Source organism: Coregonus lavaretus (genome assembly GCF_964263955.1).
Source record: "Coregonus lavaretus genome assembly, chromosome: 1".
Taxonomy (NCBI): Eukaryota; Metazoa; Chordata; class Actinopteri; order Salmoniformes; family Salmonidae; genus Coregonus; species Coregonus lavaretus.
Window position 1 is genome coordinate 64,603,970 of NC_139988.1, and position 22,465 is coordinate 64,626,434.

Sequence of the window (22,465 nt, forward strand, 5' to 3'; positions counted from 1 at the left end):
AGTTTCCTTTTGGCACAGGAACTTGGAAAGAGGTGGGGTGGGTGGTTGGGATGAGGGTGAGGAGTGGAAGAAGGGGGGACCAAAGTATTACGGAGAACTGAAAATGGTTGTACAACAGCGGAAATAGGATGAGCCATGTACTAAGCGTGGGTACAGTGCATTCGGAAAGTATTCAGACCCCTTGACTTTTTCCACATTTTGTTACGTTACAGCCTTATTCTAAAATTGATTAAATTGTTTTTTTCCCTCATCAATCTACACACAATACCCCATAATGACAAAACAGGTTTTTAGAAATGTTTGCAAATGTATTACAAATAAAAAACGTAAATATCACATTTACATAAGTATTCAGACCCTTTACTCAGTACTTTGTTGAAGCACCTTTGGCAGCGATAACAGCCTTCTTCCTACAGTATTCTTGGGTATGACGCTACAAGCTTGGCACACCTGTATTTGGGGAGTTTCTCCCATTCTTCTCTGTAGATCCTCTCAAGCTCTGTCAGGTTGGATAGGGAGCGTCGCTGCACAGCTATTTTCAGGTCTCTCCAGAGATGTTCGATTGGGTTCAAGTCCGGGCTCTGGCTGGACCACTCAAGGACATTCAGAGACTTGTCCCAAAGCCACTCCTGCGTTGTCTTGGCTGTGTGCTTAGGGTCGTTGTCCTGTTGGAAGGTAAACCTTCGCACCAGTCTGTGGTCCTGAGCGCTCTGGAGCAGGTTTTCATCAAGGATCTCTCTGTACTTTGCTCCGTTCATCTTTCCCTCAATCCTGACTAGTCTCCCAGTCCCTGCCGCTGAAAAACATCACCACAGCATGATGCTGCCATCACCATACTTCACCGTAGGGATGGTGCCAGGTTTCCTCCAGACGTAACACTTGGCATTCAGGCCAAAGAGTTCAATCTTGGTTTCACCACACCAGAGAATCTTGTTTCTCATGGTCTGAGAGTCCTTTAGGTGCCTTTTGACAAACTCCAAGCGGGCTGTCATGTACCTTTTACTGAGGAGTGGTTCTGTCTGGCCACTCTACCGTAAAGGCCTGATTGGTGGAGTGCTGCAGAGGTGGTTGTCCTTCTAGAAGGTTCTCCCATCTCCACAGAGGAACTCTGGAGCTCTGTCAGAGTGACCATCGGGTTTTGGTCACCTCCCTGACCAAGGCCCTTCTCCCCCGATTGCTCAGTTTGGCCGGGCAGCCAGCTCTAGGAAGAGTCTTGGTGGTTCCAAACTTCTTCCATTTAAGAATGATGGAGGCCACTGTGTTCTTGGGGACCTTCAATGCTGCAGACATTTTTTGGTACCCTTCCCCAGATCTGTGTCTCGACACAATTCTTTCTCTGAGCTCTACGGACATTTCCTTCGACCTCATGAATTGGTTTTTGCTCTGACATGCACTGTCAACTGTGGAACCTTATATAAACAGGTGTGTGCCTTTCCAAATCATGTCCAATTAATTGAATTTACCACAGGTGGACTCCAATCAAGTTGTAGAAACATCTCATGGATGCTCAATGGAAACAGGATGCACCTGAGCTAAATTTAGAGTCTCATAGCAAAGGGTTTGAATAGTTATGTAAATAAGGTATTCCTGTTTTTGTTTATCTTTTATAAATTTGCAAAAATGTCTAAAAACCGGTTTTCACTTAGTCATTATGGGGTAATGTGTGTCGATTTATGACATTTTTATTTATTTAATCAATTTTAGAATAAGGCTGCAACGTAGCAAAATGTGGAAAAAGGGAAGATGTCTGAATACTTTCTGAATGCACTGTATGTGAGTGTGTTTTGCATTTGTGCACCGTGTGTGAGACAGGATCACAAAGAATATTTAAGGGCACCAAAGCTGTCAATAGTGGTACAACACCTCTGTTCAGTATTGCTTCACAGTGTCACTTCGATAAGTACACTTTTACATTCTATCATGTCAACGAATTGTATATATTAGGCCTAACCTGTCTGCCTGGTTGAAAATGATTGTCTATTGAGATGGGAAGAGAAGGATGAGAAAAATAATTGCTTCAAAGACCAACTCAGAATCTCCACCCAATCCAAGCTCTACAAAATACAGTGAAAGAAGTATATGGTATATATTTCACATATATTTGTTGGACACTTCAGGACATTTATGATCTGTTTTACATTATATATGGCTGTATGAACGTGTTTTGGGAAAGGAACATTCACAATCGTATAAAACGTAAAAAAGTCTGCATTCCATATATACTGTATTCTCCACCTCCAATAGTCTCGTAGTTATGTTATTGTAGCATTGTATCGGTTTCCACTGTTTGTCTTGCCGGTCACGCTTGATATATTGTAGTGTCAGTGCGCTCTCACCGAAGAAGCTGTTTGCTTGCACCAAGGAGCCAAAAACCCACACACGCCAGCCTGTGCCCGCCATCACTAAGCAATAACACACAGAGGGAGAGAGACTATGGCGTCCTGATCCCAACAAGCACCCACCACGACCCTATCAATCACTCATCAAATAGTGACTGCTTTGAAGGGCAAAATGGTGCATGACACTATATACCAGTCAATGGTTGACAGTACATGTCAAACATGGGATTGATGGAGCCCCTGCCTCCCTCTCCTGCAGGGCCATGTTCATTAGGCACCAAACGGAAGAAACCAGATTGAAACAGGGAGGGACAACCTGGACTCATCCTACAAGAAATGCTCATTCTTGTTTTTCTGTTGCAAAATGTTTTCCGTTGTGCGTTCTAATGAACACGACCCTGGTGTCCATACAGAGCAGAGAAGGGTAACCGAGATCTCTCTCCTATGGAGGAATATCTCTCTCTCCAATTCCTTCCTTTATATTATAGTCTGCACTGGAGTGTTACTCTGGATATACTTAAAAACGTTGGTAGGCTAGTGCTTTTTACGCACTTAGTCAAAAAGCAATAAATAATAAATTATGTATGACACTGTAAATGTTGAATTTCTGTACATAAATAATACTTTTTCTGGTAAGCATTGTGAGTTGTTTAGTGAGCCTCACAGCCCAAAGATAAAACCCATGTTTTCATTGGTATTGCAGAGAGGTGTATCACTTTCAGACTTGGGTCAAATACATACTCTATGTCAAAAACTTGAAAGTATTTGAGGTGCCCTTGATTTAGCTTGGAGTTTGCACTTTTGGGACTATTCCATTGACTCTTTTGTAACAGGCAAACTAACTCAAGAGCAGCTCAAGTATTTAACAGTTTTTGACTTTTATATTTGACCCAGGTCCGATGACTTTGACTGGAGAGTTTCCTTCAGTCCATGGAGATACTGTAAACAATAAAAATTGTATTTCACATTCCAGGAAAAGAATAATAATAACTGTTAGGGATTTTACTGTTGTCTTTGTGAATTTTTGTTTATTTTCTTTTTGTGTGGTTCTTTCCTGTAAAATGTACAATTGTATATGTTCAAAAACATATTCATGTGAAAAAATATTGTGAAAGAAAAGCTTGAGTACAATGTTATTATTACTATATTATTACTTTTATCGTTACTACTACTATTATCAACATTATTACAAATTATTCAACATTATTTTTGAACATTACATTCTATTTTCTCTATGAGCCTGTTCAGGTTTGTATATGGATGTGAATTGTGAAATGACCTTTAAACAAATGCTTAATGAACAAATGAATATTACACAAAGCCTCCTGCTTGTCTGGTTCCCACTTTGTCAGCCCACAACTTTCCATTCTTCACCCCCTGCTTTCCTCTCCCTCTGGTTTGGCTGCTAATAGGCAGAGAACCCTTCTCTCCAGATAGGAGGTGTCATATTACTTATATGCTCTGCCTATTTATTCTCCATCTATTGATCACTGGGCTAGAGATATTACCCCAGAGAAAATGTCAGAGAGAAATAAAGATTTTGATGGGATCTGAAAGAGGCCTTTGCCACTTTGCCACTGTCCAGGGAGTACACTTTTAGAAAAAAAGGCGCTATCTAGAACCTAAAAGGGTTATTCGGCTGTCCCCATAGGATAACCCTTTGAAGAACCCTTAATGGTTCTAGGTAGAACCCTTTTGGTTCCAGATAGAACCTTTTGGGGTTCCATGTAGAACCCTTTCTAAAGAGGGTTCCATGTAGAACCCTTTTCTAAAGAGGGTTCTACGTGGAACCCGAAAGGGTTCTTCCTGAAACCAAAAAGGGTTCTACCTGGAACCAAAAAGGGTTCTCCTATGGGGACAGCCGAAGAACCCTTTTGGAACCCTTTTTTTCAAGAGTGTAGGGTTTATGTCGTCATGTCAGAGATGGAAGAGTTTTCTACACTGGCCATACGGGACAGGACTCTCTCTCGCCCTCTTTGTTTCTCCCTCTCTCTTTCTCCCTTCCTCTCTTGTCGTTGTCTCACATCAGGGAGAGATCATCTATTTGCCCGAGACAGAGAGAAAAGGAGGGGGAAGGGAGAAACATTGGTAAGTGATATCAGATAATGGTACTTTAATATGACACCTGATTTCTAGCTGTGTATTCTCTTGGCATTGCTCTGTGAGGGGAGGGGGTGGAGGGGAGCAAGACTAGGAGTGAGGCAGGAGGGAGGAAAGAGACGCTGTCAGGTTAGCTGAAGTCTCTCTCTGACACGCTGCGCCAGGCTGAGGAGCTTCCTGGAGGGGACAACAGCAGGTTCAGGAAATTAAAGTCAAGATGGATGAGTGTAGTGCAGGAGGATTCCTCCTCCTCTGCCCGCCCAGCACTCCTCTCTCAGCCTCCCGCTCAGTGGTATTTATTGGGTCAAAGCTACTGGCTTCAAGGTTGTTAAGAGCAAGATCCGTATTCACAAAGCATGACGTTAGTTAGGATCAGTTTTGCCTTCAATCATAATGAATACGATTACATGGACAGGGGGGAGCTGATCTTAGATGCTTTGTGAACACAGGCCCAGAACAGACCGAATACAGACCAGTTGTAGACCGTGTTAATTACCCATCCAGCTTGTGCTATTAAACCCTGCTGCTCATTCCATTGTTCTCAAACCGTATTTTAATATTATTATTCCAGCACAGGTAATCCTGCACCAACGTCCACCAAAGTACCATGGTAAAATGATACTGACTCAATCTGAGTGTGGGATCCAAACAACTGATTAAACATTGAGTTTCCACAAAACAACACGAGAATTGGTTATGCTAATACTTTATTTCAGCAAACAAAATTATCATAATGATATATTACCAATGTTACACTGCCGCCCACTGTAAATGACATAAATATACAGTTTGGAGTATTGCATTTAGATATCTCAGATACTGTGCAACTTAAGCATAATATGTTTTATACATTCTATATACATTACAGACAAAAAAGAGAAAGTGCTTGATTAATGAACAGTGGATGTTTATAATAATAAGCCATTTAGCAGACGCTTTTATCCAAAGCGACTTACAGTCATGTGCGCATACATTTTTACGTATGGGTGGTCCTGGGGATCGAACCCACTACCCTTTCGTTACAAGCGCCATGCTCTACCAATTGAGCTACAGAGGACCACATATTTGCCTTAAAGCTCAAATGTATACAACACAAAACATATACAAACGTTTTTTGTAAAACTTTCAATGTTATAGTCAATATCTGTCCAACAAATACTGAAAATGTCTAACTTACAAAGAAAAGTAAGTATTAAATCCCTCCTTTAAAAAATTTCACACATTACAATGATAAAATCATTATCCTACTCACTAGCGTAGCACCCCCCGCAGCCCCTGCAAGTGGGAGGTCCCACAAGCTTCCCACAACCCAGATAGCATATAGTAAGCCATGGTTATTATTGTACCTTTTTCGTGATATCCAATTGGTAGTTACAGTCTTGTCCCATCGCTGCAACTCCTGTATGGACTCGGGAGAGGCGAAGGTCGAGAGCCATGCATCCTCCGAAACTGCTTCTTGACACACTGCTCGCTTAACCCGGAATCCAGCCACACCAATGTGTCGGAGGAAACACTGTACAACTGGCAACCGAAGTCAGCATGCATGCACCAAGCCCGCCACAAGGAGTCACTAGAGCGCGATGGGACAAGGACATCCCGGCCGGCCAAACCCTTCCCTAACCCGGACGACGCTGGGCCAATTGTGCGCCGCCTCATGGGTCTCCCGGTCGTGGCCGGCTGCAACACAGCCTGGGATCGAACCCGGGTCTATAGTGACACCTCAAGCACTGAGATGCAGTGCTTTAGACTGCTGCGCCACTCGGGAGGAATTAGTTATTTTTATAACAGGAAATTACCTTTAAAACTGCTAAATGTCCTCTCAGCCTCATAGCAAAATGTGTAGAATAGCAGGAAATTAGCTCTAAAACAGCAACCTTTTCTTTCAGCCTAATAGCCTAAATAGCATGACATTAGCTAAAAAACTGCCTTGCTTGGACCTTACGGGGAGCCCTGCAATACTACGCTACACCACTGATCCTACACCCCACCTTTCCTCTTGTCATTACAGGACTTCCTATTGTATCAGATCTAGGTCCCTTCTGCTCCCAGAGATTGGTATACCCCTCTTTATACTCTCTATCTCACTCTTTGCCTCCTTCTGCCGTCAAAGTATGGAACAGATCGTCAGTTCCCCCATCTTTGGACTTTTTCAAAGCGTCATATGCCCCATCTCCCCCATCTCCCCCATCCCCACCTTTCGCCCCCACTTCCCCCAAGGTGTGGTACAGACCCTCAGTTCCCCCATCTTTGGACTTCTTCAATGCTTCATATGCCCCATCTCCCCCATCCCCACCTTTCGCCCCCACTTCCCCCAAGGTGTGGTACAGACCCTCAGTTCCCCCATCTTTGGACTTCTTCAATGCTTCATACGCCCCATCTCCCCCATTCCCACCTTCCACCACCACTTCCCCCAAGGTGTTGTACACCTCCTCTTTTCCTCCTGCTTTCTTCAGCGCTTCGTACGCTCCCCCTGCTTTCTCTCCTCCTGCTGCTTCTGCTTTCTCTCCTCCTGCTGCTTCTGCTGGAGTTGTGTTCAGGGTGTCGTACTCTCCCTCACTCCCGGTACCATGTTTTTTGCGAAGCTCCTCGTACCCCCCATCTCCTCCATCCTTCGATTTCACTGTACTCATGGGCATATCTTCGTAAATGTCTTCTAGCATACAAACAGAGAAAACACATTTGAAATGAAGAACTTTTGAATGGCAAACAATTGATGTCATGTAAAGACTTATATGTCACTTAAACAAACACACACACACACAGTGGCTGAGGAGATCAGTTGTAGGCTTACCTTCACCAGTCCTCTTGCGATATAAGATTATGGCTCCTATGACCAGTATAACCCCCAAGACGATTATCACAAAGATGATGATCAATGGCATATTTGTCCCTTGAGTGTCGACGTCAGCTGTCATAAAGAGTAAAGCAGAAAGATTATCAATGTTAGGTTTGTCTAATTCTAAAGGTTTATTCACTTTGTTTACTTTTGTTGACCAGTATATCACAAAATACAAAGCACCATCACATGCCTACTACACTGTTGAATGCTATCTCTTCAAATTACACATCAGAGTTGGCTTGAGCAACTAACTTTTATGTGCACATTTCAAACTTCTATCAGGCATGTCCTTCAACAATAATCTACTCTCATATTTTCACTCTAAAATAATATATGTTCACGTTCTCTCATTTGTGGGGAACTCACAATGATGGATATTGCTTAGTGCAGACCTCCCGACTTTCCACACTCCTCTGCATGCATAACTACCAGCCGACATGGCATGTGTGTAGCTGTCGCCAGAGCCTTTAGGTAGCCACTTCTGATTGTGCTGTTTGTAGTACCAGCGATAGGAGGTGTCAGTGGGGCATCCGGAGCAGGAGCAGGTCATGTAGGCGGTCGCAGTGAGATCTGCCTTCAAAGGGAGTGCTGCAACAATCAATTCTTGATATTCTGAGACGCCTGTGTTTGACTTTCCACTGGTGCTTCCCTTGAACCTATAGGTGGCTTCACAGCGATATTTCCCCTTGTTGGACTCGGTCACATTGTTGATATGGTAAAAAGAAAGGGCACTGTCATTTATTTGCTGATCATCCTTGTAGAATATAGCGCGGCTAATTTGGTCGGTCCCCGTCACAACACACCTCAGACTCAGTTCATCTCCCAAAAAAGCAGGCCCAGGCAGTATCTCCATCAGTACCATCCGTTCTGGAGAAGAGATAGAAACAGGGAAGGTGGAAGAAAAGAAGAGAAAGAAGGGCATAGTTGCAAAGTGAGAAGGGAGGGATCAGATAAAATAGGGATATCATTTGATGAAAACATACTGTATAGTAGGGAAAAATAGGCTAAGGAACCCAAGATAGGTAACTGGGTGGATAGATTTCACCAGGAGTACTTTTCCCCGGTTAGAGAGTAAGCAGACGACAAATTTCACACATTTCTTGAGGACTTGTGGTTGGACATGGTAAAGGTTTGTGTGTGGTTCTGCAACAAAGGAGAGACATCATGAGCAGGTTGCATAACATAAAAGGTCAAGGTGGTTAGGATAAACCTATTAAACCAATACATCTCAACTGTTGTGACTTAACTAGAATATACATGAGAAATAGGAAACAAACCTACTCTTAACTTGGACACACACAACTGGAAATAAATTGAGGAATGGCTTGACAGAATTTAAATACAAACTAGAAAAGTACTTTTCCTGAAGAAAATGTGGTTTATAGTTTATAAAGATTTTAAAGAATTTGAAATTAGGATAGCCTGAACATGTGAAAGTTTGTTTGGTGTCTCTAGCTTGAACGGTTCAAACGTTACTGTTGGTGGGTTATTTTATGCTAATTTATACAAATGTATATAGCTATAGTTGATAAAGATTAAAGTTGGTTTGGTTTCTCTAGCTTGAATGGTTCAAGAGTTAGTTGGTGAGTTATTTTATGCAAATGATTGCAAATGTATACAGTTATAATTGATAAAGATTTTGAAGAATTTGAAGTTAGGATAGCCTGAACATAAAGTTGGTCTTATAGCTTTATTGGCAAAGGAGCAGGACCATTTTGATTAGCTAACTTTGTATTCCTATGGTTCTCATTCAATCCCATGTTAATTTATGCAAAGTTTAAATGCTTATAGTTTAAAAAGTCTAAATAGTATCAAAAATCTGAATGCAAGCAATCTAAGTAGGGTCAGTCTGAACATCTAAACGTTGGATTGGTGTTAATATGTTAAATGGTATAGGAGAAGATAAAGCAGGTATAGAATTGTTTATTTGTTTTACCATTTAAGTCTATGGCCCTTTTTTTTTACCATTGAAATGCATTGGGAGCTCATTTAAATATTGTTGTAGTACAAGTAAACTAAGTTGGAGCAGTCTGCACATTTGGAAGTTGGCTTCGTGTTAATGGCTTAAATCGTTTAAGCGCTAAAGCGAGCCGAATAAATCAAATAATAATTAGAAGTACATTTCCTGAAGAAAATGTGGTGTGCATGCTAAATTGTGAAGAATGTATTGATAGGATAGGATAGCCTGAACATGTGAAAGTGTGTTTGGTGCCTATAGCATGACTGGTTCAAGACTTACCGTTGGTGGGTTATTTTATGCAAATTCTGAACTACCTAAAATTCCTAAACAAAACCACGTGTCCAAGCACGTCATTTGTTTATTGGACAAATATGCTGAAGCTTCACTTGCGTCCCAATTTTCATATTTCTTTCGCTTTGGTCTTCCGAGAACATGCAGGTGGAAACAATAGCCGATCTAACTGCGACCTAAATAAGCTATATTCAGTAGTTTATATCCCGGTATGTGCTGCTACTCACAACATGTTTCAGAGATCTCAAGTTATGAAGCGGTGTGCATTTCATCAAATGCTCACAGTCAAACAACCAATAATACTGCACGACTCTGGTTATTTTCCTTTGTTTGGTCCGGACTGCGTTCTCACCTGCAGGGAACCACACCACAGTTGAATCGGACCCCAGTCGAAACGAACTGAACTAAGGTGGTAAACGGACCATAGTTAGAAAGAAAACGCACCATACCAATTTGTTGTAAAAGCCCCCTAAGTAGGGTCAGTCTGAATATCTCAACATTGGTTTGGTGTTGATAACTTAAACAGTGAAAGAGGAGATAGGTCTAGAATTATATCTATTTTTTACCATTCTAGTCTATGGCCCTTTTTTTGCCATTGAAATGCATTGGTATCCATAGCAAAGGCTCCGTTTGGGCTGCTCAATGATGAGACATGAGAGAGCTGTTTGCTGAAGTTAGCTAGCTACTTCTGACAAACAGCTGTAACTTTTTATTGGTAGAAGATCATTCTGTTCTGATTCCAGATTTGAATAGCAGAGAAGTAGACCAAGATGTCATACCGTCTAAGTTTGTGTCTAGTTTGTGTCTAAAGTGCTGTGAAAGTGGTCAATATTTCAGTTGTTTGGAAAATGTTTTTGGGGAAAAATTGTTAATGCGGTTATTAAAACAGCTGTATCGTTAGATTGGTAGCAGATATATAATTTTTTCAACTTACTTTTTAAATTGTATTGTTAAATTCCAACATGCAGGTACTGCACTGATTGTTGTTGAAAAATGAGACATGTAACCTAAAGCAACAAATACATACTGTACAAGAAAAATTTAATTCAAAATTCAAATAAATAAATAACCATAAACCTTATCAAAAACATAAAGTGACACTAGCAAGACATAACACACACCGAGTGGGTTGGGTTGTATACAGACTTTGAAGGAATCAGTTAATACAGTGCGTTCAGAAAGTATTCAGACCCATTTACTTTTTCCACATGTTGTTACGTTACAGCCTTATTCTAAAATCGATTAAATTGTTTTTTCCCCCTCATCATTCTACACACAATACCCCATAATGACAAAGCAAAAACAGGTTTTTAGAAATGTAGCACATTTATCACAAATCAAAAACGGAAATATCACATTTACATAAGTATTCAGACCCTTTACCTGTTTTTGCTTTGTCATTATCTGGTATCGTGTCACAGGAGGGGGTCACAGTTCCGGAGCGACCCACTAGGTGTCATCCTCCGACAACCTTAGGCACCTCCTCACTCACAGTCTGGACTAATCATCATCCTATTGGTGTCACCTGTGTCTCTCTGTTCACCTGTGTATTTATGCCCTCACCTCCCTGTATTGTCTTGCTCAGTTTTCTCTGCTAGTGTCTCTATGTCCAGCAGTACTACTCAGTGTCTGATCGGAGACCTATGTACAGGTACTTGAGAAGTGTTCTCCCTGTTTTGTTATTTGTTTCAGTCATAGGTAGTCTTTTGTATTTTGGCTGTCAGCCGGTTTTGGAGACTTATTTGCTTCGCCTTTCTTATACCGTTATTTTGTATTTTGGCTTCGGGACAACCAGTAAAGATCCTTGTTTCACCATCTCTGCCTACTGCCTACTGTATATCCTGCGCAGCACCTGGGTCACACCTCACCCCAACCCTTACAGTGTTGTGTGTAGATTGATGAGGAAATGTTTTTATTTATTCCATTTTAGAATAAGGCTGTAACGTAACAAAATGTGGAAAAAGTCAATGTCTGAATACTTTCCGAATGCACTGTACATTTAGGCTACAGTCCATAAAAAGGAAGAGTTAATTGATCAGACACAACCCACTGAATCTCCATGTTCACAGTCAGTAATGACCATCTGTCCACAAATTGATCTTGCTTTAATCTTAATCTAAATGTTATTTTTTCCATTATGTATGTTCTTCTTATAATTGAGATCCACACCTCATCTGTTGGAGGTTCTTTCTGGAGTCATTTTAATGTTATAGCTTTCTTAGCTGAAATGAAAAATATTTGTAACAAATAATGTTTATTCCTTTCTAACACCATGTCCGACTTGGATGCAAGAATGGCTAACATTTGAAAACCAAACACCTTATCAATCATATTGAAAACTGACACCCAAAAGCTGTTAAATGTTTTACATTTCCAAAAATATGTAGTTTTGTAGCCACCTCCATGAATTTGCATTGGTAACTTTACGAGCTTCAGAGAATATATCTAACCATGTCTCTTCACTTATACTGTATCTTGATGAAGAGCACGTTCCCACATCTGTATAAGAATAAATGTGTTATCTTGTTTCAACGCTGATAAAGCCCTGTATAGGTTAGTTGTTGGTTTCTCAGTGTATTGATTCTCCTAAACTCTGGCTAAATATTGCTCTATGGCCTGAGGGGGTGCCTTGTAACCTTATCTAGTTTGGGTGTTTGGATAGAAAGCTTGTAGATACCTATTTGTAAATACCTGAAGAAGTATGACCTTGGTACGGTATATTCAACTCAGAGCTCAGTTTTTCAAATTATTTTAGAGTACCCTTTTCATGCTTTATACAGTGCCGTGAAAAAGTATTTGCCCACTTTTCAGATGTTCTCTATTTTTGCATATTTTATACTGACTGTTATCAGATCTTCAACCAAACCCTAATATTAGATAAAGGGAACCTGAGTTTACAAAAAAAAAAAAAAATTATACTTATTTTATTTATTTAATAATTAACAAAGTTATGCAACACCCAATTCCACAGTGTGAAAAAGTAATTGCCCCCTTACACTCAATAACTGCTTGTGCCACCTTTAGCTGCAATGACTGCAACCAAATGCTTCCTTTAGTTGTTTATCAGTCTCTCACATCGCTGTGGAGGAATTTTGGCCCACTCTTGCATGCAGAACTGCTTTAACTCAGCGATATTTGTGGGTTTTCAAGCATGAACTGCTCCTTTCAAGTCCTGCCACAACATTTCAATTGGGATTAGGTCTGGACTTTGACTAGGCCATTCCAAAACGTGACAATTTTAGCTTTTTAGACATTTTCACGTAGACTTGATTGTGCGTTTTGGATCATTGTCTTGCTGCATGACCCAGCTACACTTCAGCTTCAGCTCACAGACGGATGGCCTGACATTCTCTGTAGAATTCTCTGAAACAGAGCAGAATTCATGGTTCCTTCTATTAAGGCAAGACTTTCAGCTTCAAATTGTAGCTAACTTGCATTTTGAAAATGCATCACCATTTATGGCTGTAATGACAGGCTACATTTGTGCAGCAATTGTGCCTGCATGTTCGTGTGTGCACACATTCATGTGCGTGCGGGGGTCGCAAGTTTTGTTCCTTTTTGGGGGTCACGGGTAGAAAAGTTTGCAAACCACTGGGATACATGATAGTGGCAGTAAATGGAGTTGGGTTGGATATAGTAGGCCTAATCATAGGCTACAGTATTTCTAACAATCTTCTATTTTGACTGGAATTGTGTTGGTCATTGTTAGTAAGTGCAGCATGTTTCCAGTTCAAAATAGTTTAGCTAAATACTTTACCCATCAGATTGTGCTGATTTCCCTTTTTCTTCTTGTAATAATTGCTCAACAAGTCTGTGAACGTGGTTGCGGGAAACATATTTTTTGGGGTTCCCTTTTTTTGCTCTGTGCATTGGCCTGATTGCTTAAGTATAGGCCTACTTTAACAAATACACATTTTGTCTTTAATTATTGTTAAATTGAAGCAACTTCATGTCTACGTCATGCCTTGGCAGCAGCTAATGGGGATCCATAATAAATAAAAAATACTGTACACCAGGTTTTGCATGCCCAACTATCAGGACAAAAACAAATGTTGGCAACAAGTCATTATACTATGCCTACCAGTGGCTGCTCTGGTAAGTCATTTGCAGTTGTTTGTTATTAGACTATTTCTTGCTTTACTTCATGGCTTGGTCTTCTCATGACATATGACAATCGGCTTGTGCCTCCTGGTGAATTCTTTGCAGTCTGGTTGGGCAAATAGCTTATAGGCTACCCAGGCCTAGGCTAGGTTCGTTGCAACCAAGACACTTTTGGCATTGTGCTGGAGTCAAAAGTCTCTTGGGGGACTTTCACACCAAATTGTTTTAGAGTGGTTTTTCCGAATTCTGGCGCATTTCCCCCAATGATTTATATATTCACTAGATGACGAACAGGGAGCTCTGTTTTGAAGCCTCCACGCCTCCATCTTGGAACTCCCCCACCTTTGTAAAAAATATTTTGGCAGCTATAAAAATGCATTTATTAATGTCTACATTTGTTTTTGCCACGTTTATTCCAAAGACAACTTAATGTATATGTTTTAATTATATTATGTGAGCTAAAGATTTTTAAAAAATTAAAAAGTCTAAAAACATTTTAGAATCTTATAATAAAAATAACATTTTAAAAGTAGGCTATCATTTTTTATAAAGTACTAATGTTACTGTCCCCACTACAACAACAAAATACTTAAATACGTGTAATTGTTTCCTTGAAACATTTAATTGAAATGCTGTAGAATTCCAATCATTCCTATGGAGGACTGCTTCTTCTTCTGAGGAGTGCCAATATGGCCGACCGTTGGCTTCAAAGCCTCTCATTGGCCAACACATAGCATCAGCTATCCAGGGTTTATATACATCATTGGTTTCCCCCCTTAGTTCTCTTTGTTTGGACTGGTGTGAACACGGGATTTGGGAGTGCACTAAACAACACACCGTGGTTGGCTCGAAAAGAGTGATCTTGGTCGGATTCCATTCGTACCGTGGTACAGTTCGCTGCAGGTGAGAACGCAATCTGGACCAAACACAGGAAAATAACCAGAAGCGCGCAGTATTATTTTTTTGTTTGACTGCAAGCATTTGATGACTGCGAACGTTTGATGAAATGCACGCAGTACCATAACTTGATACTGTATGAGCACATCCAATGCAGATTAGGGGAGACTGGGGCTATAGGCACATCCAATGCAGATTAGGGGAGACTGGGGCTATAGGGGGATATATGCTGCGTTCAAAACAACTGGGAACTCCGGAAAAAATGGTCATCCAACTCGGAATTCCAAATGGACAATTCTGGCATATTTCTAGAGTTCCGACTTTCCGACCTGAAGATCAATGACATCATGATTTAACCTTTTTTGTTTTGTAGGTTAGTTCCCAGTTGTCTTGAAAGCGCCAATAGGCTACAGAATATAGCCTACTTACTTCCCAGTTAGAGCAGCTATTGCGCTGTTTGCTACCCCATGTTGTTGAAGACCAAAGTGAAAGTAATTTTTTGGGGACACACAAGTTCTGCGTTTTGATAATCATTGATTAATTTAACGTGAGCATTTTTCTTCAATAAACAATAGACTTGCATGACCACATGGTTTTGTTTAGCCATTTTAGTTCGTTTGACATTTGGCAATGTGAAACGAAGCTGACCAAAGGAAAAAAATACAATGTAAGAAATAATTGAACTCTGATTCGAACTATAGCTCAGAACTAGTTTTGAAAATGCCCTTGCATCAAAGCTAGGCCTAGGCTACAACACATGTACTTCAAACTTGGAGGTCTGATACAGAGCCTACTGTAACCGTTAACACTTTGACAAGGAGGCTATAATTAAGCAATAAGGCACGAGGGGGTGTGGTATATGGCCAATATACCACGGCTAAGGGCTGTTCTTAAGCGTGACGCATTGCGGAGTGCCTGGATATATTGGCCATATACCGCAAACCCCGAGGTGCCTTATTGCTATTATAAACTGGTTACCAACGTAATTAGAGCAGTAAAAATAAATATTTTGTCATACCCATGGTATACGGTCTGATATACAGTGGGGAAAAAAAGTATTTAGTCAGCCACCAATTGTGCAAGTTCTCCCACTTAAAAAGATGAGAGAGGCCTGTAATTTTCATCATAGGTACACGTCAACTATGACAGACAAAATGAGAAAAAAAAATCCAGAAAATCACATTGTAAGATTTTTAATGAATTTATTTGCAAATTATGGTGGAAAATAAGTATTTGGTCAAAAACAAAAGTTTCTCAATACTTTGTTATATACCCTTTGTTGGCAATGTCACAGGTCAAACGTTTTCTGTAAGTCTTCACAAGATTTTCACACAATGTTGCTGGTATTTTGGCCCATTCCTCCATGCAGATCTCCTCTAGAGCAGTGATGTTTTGGGGCTGTCGCTGGGCAACACAGACTTTCAACTCCCTCCAAAGATTTTCTATGGGGTTGAGATCTGGAGACTGGCTAGGCCACTCCAGGACCTTGAAATGCTTCTTACGAAGCCACTCCTTCGTTGCCCGGGCGGTGTGTTTGGGATCATTGTCATACTGAAAGACCCAGCCATGTTTCATCTTCAATGCCCTTGCTGATGGAAGGAGGTTTTCACTCAAAATCTCACGATACATGGCCCCATTCATTCTTTCCTTTACACGGATCAGTCGTCCTGGTCCCTTTGCAGAAAAACAGCCCCAAAGCATGATGTTTCCACCCCCATGCTTCACAGTAGGTATGGTGTTCTTTGGATGCAACTCAGCATTCTTTGTCCTCCAAACACGACGAGTTGAGTTTTTACCAAAAAGTTCAATTTTGGTTTCATCTGACCATATGACATTCTCCCAATCCTCTTCTGGATCATCCAAATGCACTCTAGCAAACTTCAGACGGGCCTGGACATGTACCGGCTTAAGCAGGGGGACACGTCTGGCACTGCAGGATTTGAGTCCCTGGCGGCGTAGTGTGTTACTGATGGTATGCTTTGTTACTTTGGTCCCAGCTCTCTGCAGGTCATTCACTAGGTCCCCCCGTGTGGTTCTGGGATTTTTGCTCACCGTTATAATAATAATAATAATAATATGCCATTTAGCAGACGCTGTTATCCAAAGCGACTTACAGTCATGTGCGCATACATTTTTACGTATGGGTGGTCCCGGGGATCGAACCCACTACCTTGGCGTTACAAGCGCCATGCTCTACCAATTGAGCTACAGAGGACCCGTTCTTGTGATCATTTTGACCCCACGGGGTGAGATCTTGTGTGGAGCCCCAGATCGAGGGAGATTATCAGTGATTTCTTCAAACCAAGCTGCTTACCTATTGCAGATTCAGTCTTCCTAGCCTGGTGCAGGTCTACAATTTTGTTTCTGGTGTCCTTTGACAGCTCTTTGGTCTTGGCCATAGTGGAGTTTGGAGTGTGACTGTTTGAGGTTGTGGACAGGTGTCTTTTATACTGATAACAAGTTAAAACAGGTGCCATTAATACAGGTAACGATTGGAGGACAGAGGAGCCTCTTAAAGAAGAAGTTACAGGTCTGTGAGAGCCAGAAATCTTGCTTGTTTGTAGGTGACCAAATACTTATTTTCCACCATAATTTGCAAATAAATTCATAAAAAATCCTACAATGTGATTTTCTGGATTTTTTTTCCTCAATTTGTCTGTCATGGTTGACGTGTACCTATGATGAAAATTACAGGCCTCTCTCATCTTTTTAAGTGGGAGAACTTGCACAATTGGTGGCTGACTAAATACTTTTTTTTCCCCACTGTACCACGGCTGTCAGCCAATCAGCATTCAGGCCTCGAACGACCTAGTTTATAATTTGGCCTAATCGTGGACAGACTAGGGACGTAACATTATGGTATGAGCACTTGACACAATATTTTAGTTCTGGGTTTCTGGGATTGAGATGATCAATTGCCAAAACATGAATTTGAGAGTTTGTCCAATTCATATTCCATAATTCCTTTGAAATGATGGAAACATTGCAGCCACCAATGGTTGGTTTACCTGAGGTCTTGATGGTGATGGAGGTGCTCCTCAGGTCAGTCTCGCCACTACACCAGTAGATGGCGATGGTGTCTCTCAGTCGGTAGGTTTGAAAGGTAATCTCTGTGTGATCGATGGTCAGATTTTTCTTTAGTTTTATTTTTTTTACTTTCTCCCCCTTGTACACCCAACAGGACCATCCCATCAGACTCTCCTCCACCTGCAGCTCCAGGACTACTGCACCTTCCCAGTTGATGACTGGCTCCCCTGACTTGATGGATAAAGTGGCAGGCGGAAAGAACTCTGTGATGCAGTCCCAGGTGAGTACAGAGTAGGTTGTAGTGGAGTGTAAGGTTCAAAAATAAAGGAAGGAGAGAGATTGTGCATGAAAACAATGACATGTATATGACGCATTTTGAACACTGCAACACTTATATTTAAAAAAGTGTAATAATTGACCAAATGTCCGTACAACCAACAAATATACTATAATATCCAAATGTTTTGCCATATCTGTTTATGAATTCTCCTTTTTGATAAAAGATATCGCCTTCATAATCAAGTCTCCAGCCTCAGGTGTCTACTTAAGACGCTTAATTTAAACTACATACATTTTTTGCCACTGAGCTGAAATGATATGTCCATGAGGCTTAGGGATTCGGGAGTTGGCATGGTATATTTACCTAGAACTGAGATTTCGAAGTTGTCACTCTTCTGTCCATTGTTCTCACACTGATAATTGCCGGCGTCCTTAGCAGAGACAGGACCTATGCTCCATATCTTGTTGTCTTGCTCTTGTACCTCATTGTTGAATAACCATTTTACCGTACCTATGCTGTGGTTACAAATCAGATTAATTGTATCCCCATTGTAGACTAGCTTGAATGTGGGGGCCATGGAAACTGAAAAGAGATAGAGGAGAGAGAACAATTTGAGGAGATGCCTTTGTCTCTTGGTGCAAATAGGAATTCTCACAATATTATGTTTGTCACTGCTGGCTACTGTAAACCGGAGTGACAGTGAACTGGACAACTGCAGTCTCAAAGGGTAGGTTTATGCTGCCACCTAGCGGTAGATTACAAGCAGCAGCGTGGGGGGGGGGGGGGGCTTCATGTTAAAAATAAAGCTTTTTGATGGTGTGTGAGGTTGTAAACCCTTGGTACTTACCCTCTGGTTTGAGTTGACTCTTGACCACAACATAAAACACTGTAAAAAAAAATATATATATATGAGTTTTGACATAATTCTGTACGCACTTCCCCTTCTCTCTATGCTGTGGGAGCATTTCACCCGTATCCAGGGGTTAGACTGGGCCGGGTATCACCGACCTATGATCCAATTGAAAGATAGGCGTAGCTGTGACCCAGTAGCCTACCTTTGGTTATGCACATTTTGAATTATCTAATGAAAAATATTGTCCACAATTAATTTTCCTGAGCCAACAACACAAGTAAGCAACAGCAAAATCACATAACCCCAGTAGAATAGTTTGGTCAGCTTGTCGTATTCTATGTGAGAAAATAATATACCTCTCGAGGCACTTTCATATGCTCTCGAGGCACTTTCATTTTGCGAGTGCCGCACAGGGAGAGAATGCATGCCCCGTCACGGTATAACATTCTTAATGCAGTCGCAGGAAAACACACCTTTGAAAGCAGTTTTGATGGCTACTGTTAAAAGAGGAGTATCACAGCACCTTCTATTGTTATTTCACTTATTTCTCATATCCAAAAGATTTGTGAACTGCACCCTTTTAGAACCTGAGTTTTTAGCAGCAGCATGGTTTATGCTTGTTAGCCCATGCCAATGGTGCCACCAGTGTTGAATGCATAGGGGAGGCCGGGGCTAAATGTAACACGAATCAGATGTAACAGGTAGGCTACATTATATCCATAGTACATGATCCTTGGCTGAGTGATATGGATGATTTTCAAGTACATATGTTGTAGAATTAAACACCTATATGCCTTAAAATGTTTATGGATTGAGAACCAGTTGAAGGGTTAATACAGAGCAGAGACATTTATGTGTTTTTCATAAACTCCCTGCAGCTGGTCTGGGTATGTCAATGACATGTGATGGCTGTGTGGAGATTGGAGTAACAATGGACCTAGTGTTATCATTTGTTTTGCTTATGACCCTATGACCTGACACATGGCCACATGCACATAATCTCAAGGGCCAGGGAGGATGGTAAATGATAAATGCCTTAATGTATGTACGTGTATTATTTGTAAAGAAAGGGTCTGCAACCATATAATGAGATTAGGGAAAGGGTCTGCTACCAATATAATGAGATTAGGGAAGAGGCTTCCTGTGGAAAAGCTCCCATGACCTTTTAGAGTAAATTACAGGTGACATCTGGACGTTGAAAGCTAAGGTAGAGTGGTACTAAAATAAGTTAATCAGTTGCCCTAAGGGGGGTAATTGTATATGCTATGTAACATGATTATGCATTTGTGTGTATAAAAGGGAGCTCTAAGCCAAAGAGAGACAGTTGTTGCTCCATGGTGCAAGCTCGGCTTTGTCATGCAAATAATACAAGTCTAAATTCACAAGTTCCAGTCTCTTGAGAAATATTTTTAAGTTGACTACTTTTTGAGTCAAATATTTCTACGACATAATTGGCGAGCTTTGCCAGGAGTTGAAAAATAGGGACCAGAGACGGTATACATCTGCAGTTGTGAAACGGCTTGGACGGACCATACAAACAAAAGCGGCCGCTTTTAACAGGTAAGCCAAGTTCTTACTTATATAGTATAACGTTTGTGTGGTCCGATCCGGGGCACGGCATCAGCTGCAGAAAAACCAAGTAAGGTCTCTCCAAATTTAAGAACCAGAAAATTAGAGACTAGGGGCTTTTGAATTTAAGAATACATGTCGATGTCACTCTGTTGTTTGTCTGAACCGTCTGTTCAATTCATTTGATTCATTTGATTCATTTGATTCATTTGATTCATCTTGCTGATCGCTCTGTCTGGGTCATTTCGACACGGGCGGCTGTCCAGCTGGTTGAGCGATCAGACAATAACATGTTAAAAAGACCTACAGATACCGCTCTAGACGTGTAGTGGAAGTGAATCGTCTTGAGGACTGCTTAGGTAGGCGAAATCCTGTGCAATAACGCTCTTTCTCTGTGTCGTGAAAGTGTATCAGAGAAAGAGGGCCGAATTTACAGGACGCTTAGGAAAGCGTAGTAGAAGTCCAGGTGTGTAGAGGAAGTGTAACACCTGGGCTAAATAAATAGAAATCCTGTGGATACCGCTTTGGAGAGCTAAAATTAGCGCTCCAGAGGACTGAACGGGCAGGTGGCTAGCTAAATGTGGGACCTACGGTACCGCTCTAATGAGGAATTCATTGTTAGAGGTCTGCTCGGGTAGGTAGGGCATCATCCTGTGTTGTGGTGATGCCAAAATTAGGTAGGGTCGATCAGGTAAAAAAGTTAGGTCATCCGGCGTAGGTGACAGCATAAATTGGAGTAACACCGGTCATCCTGAGTAGGTGAACGGGTTAAATAGCTACAAGGGCTTCAAAATATTGAGAAAGTGTTAAATAGAGTAGGTCTGCTCATCTCGTATGGGTGAATGGGTTGCTTGGGCGGCTGTGAGTCATTCAACTGTCTGATTCATTTGGGCACAAGTGGCTGCTCATCTGTATGAATGAGAATAATAAGAAATCCTGCAGATAACAGCTTATTTTCTGTGTTGAGGAGAGAAGCTGTGTTTGAGGTCGTTTGAAGTGTCGGTGTTTGGTGGAGAAAGGTTGGCGCACCTTTCCTGGACCGTTGTTTGAGTATAACCTGGTAGGAAGGACACACCCGGTCTCACACCAAGAGAGGAAGAGTGAATGGTGCGTGGATATTCATTGACCAACTGAGTGTAGAAAAATTCACGTTACCAGGAGGGGTAGAATAAATCCTGTTGGAGGAACAGGTCACGTGTACCGGTGTGGTCATATGACGTCTATGCATTGAATTTTGATAAATCTTTTAGGGTATGTTTCTGACATTATATTTAGAAACTTTAGATGTGATGTAGTATTATGATAAATTGACTACAGTAAAATAATAACTAGGATAGGGTTAACATTCCAAATTTGGGCCCTTTGATAGAATAAAATATTCCTGTAAGTTATACAAATAGTAATTAAGGGCGTTTGAGAACAACATTGTTTAAATATGGAATAAGAGTGGTATAATGATGTAAATTAGTCGCACTCTGAAGTTTGAATGATGAGATATAGAGGTGTGTTTGATAATTATATATACGTTGGAATAATAAGCTTTTCTTGTAAATTATATCTTGGAGTTTCGTACAACAATGCCTGTCATAGAATTTTGTAAGATCAGGGAATAGTGACCAGCATATATGATTCTGGGAGGATTCTATGACTGAGGGGAAGGATTTGGGAAATTTGTTGTTCGTTCCGCTGAGACTAGATTGTGATTAACAGATTGTGGCAATAAAGAATAATTAGAATGTCAGTAGCTGAGTGTAGGTGCGGTGTGGAAATCAAGCGCAGGAAACACGGGCGTACGTGAACAGACTTTAGTAAGCAAAAGCAGCACCCAACAGGCGAACAGCCAACCCAACCGGGAGGCAAAACACAAATTACGCACAATAACCACAGTGCGTAAAATGACGATAGCGCACACAGTGCGGACTCTCGAAAAACAATAAAACACGAGAGTAGTACAGAGAGCAACAGCTTGACAATAAACAATACCACACAACACCTGGCCCCACACACGAAAACTAAATAGGCAACCAAATCAAACACTAACAAGGGACAGGTGTACAAACAGACAAAACCAAACAACCATGAAACATCGAACGGTGGCAGCTAGTACTCTGGGGACGACGACCGCCGAAGCCTGCCCGAACAAGGAGGAGGAGCAGCCTCGGCCGAAACCGTGACATAGAAACATGAATGGTTTGGTAGATATGAATAT

General features: G+C 41.2%; 1 protein-coding gene across 1 annotated transcript in view; it reads right to left on the reverse strand.

Moving 5' to 3' along the window:
- Window positions 1-6,520: 6,520 nt before the first annotated feature.
- The window catches only part of LOC311133656 (uncharacterized protein), a gene marked incomplete at its 3' end in the record, with an annotated part of 31,725 nt that continues 15,780 nt past the window's right edge, over window positions 6,521-22,465 (reverse strand). Inside the window, exons 2-7 of the mRNA XM_084167190.1 lie at window positions 18,682-18,720; window positions 18,198-18,416; window positions 17,536-17,817; window positions 7,645-8,145; window positions 7,231-7,347; window positions 6,521-7,092 (exon numbers count right to left, since the gene is read on the reverse strand). Of these exons, the coding sequence (XP_084023316.1) occupies window positions 6,521-7,092; window positions 7,231-7,347; window positions 7,645-8,145; window positions 17,536-17,817; window positions 18,198-18,416; window positions 18,682-18,720 (1,730 nt within the window). The remainder of the gene's footprint in view (window positions 7,093-7,230; window positions 7,348-7,644; window positions 8,146-17,535; window positions 17,818-18,197; window positions 18,417-18,681; window positions 18,721-22,465) is intronic.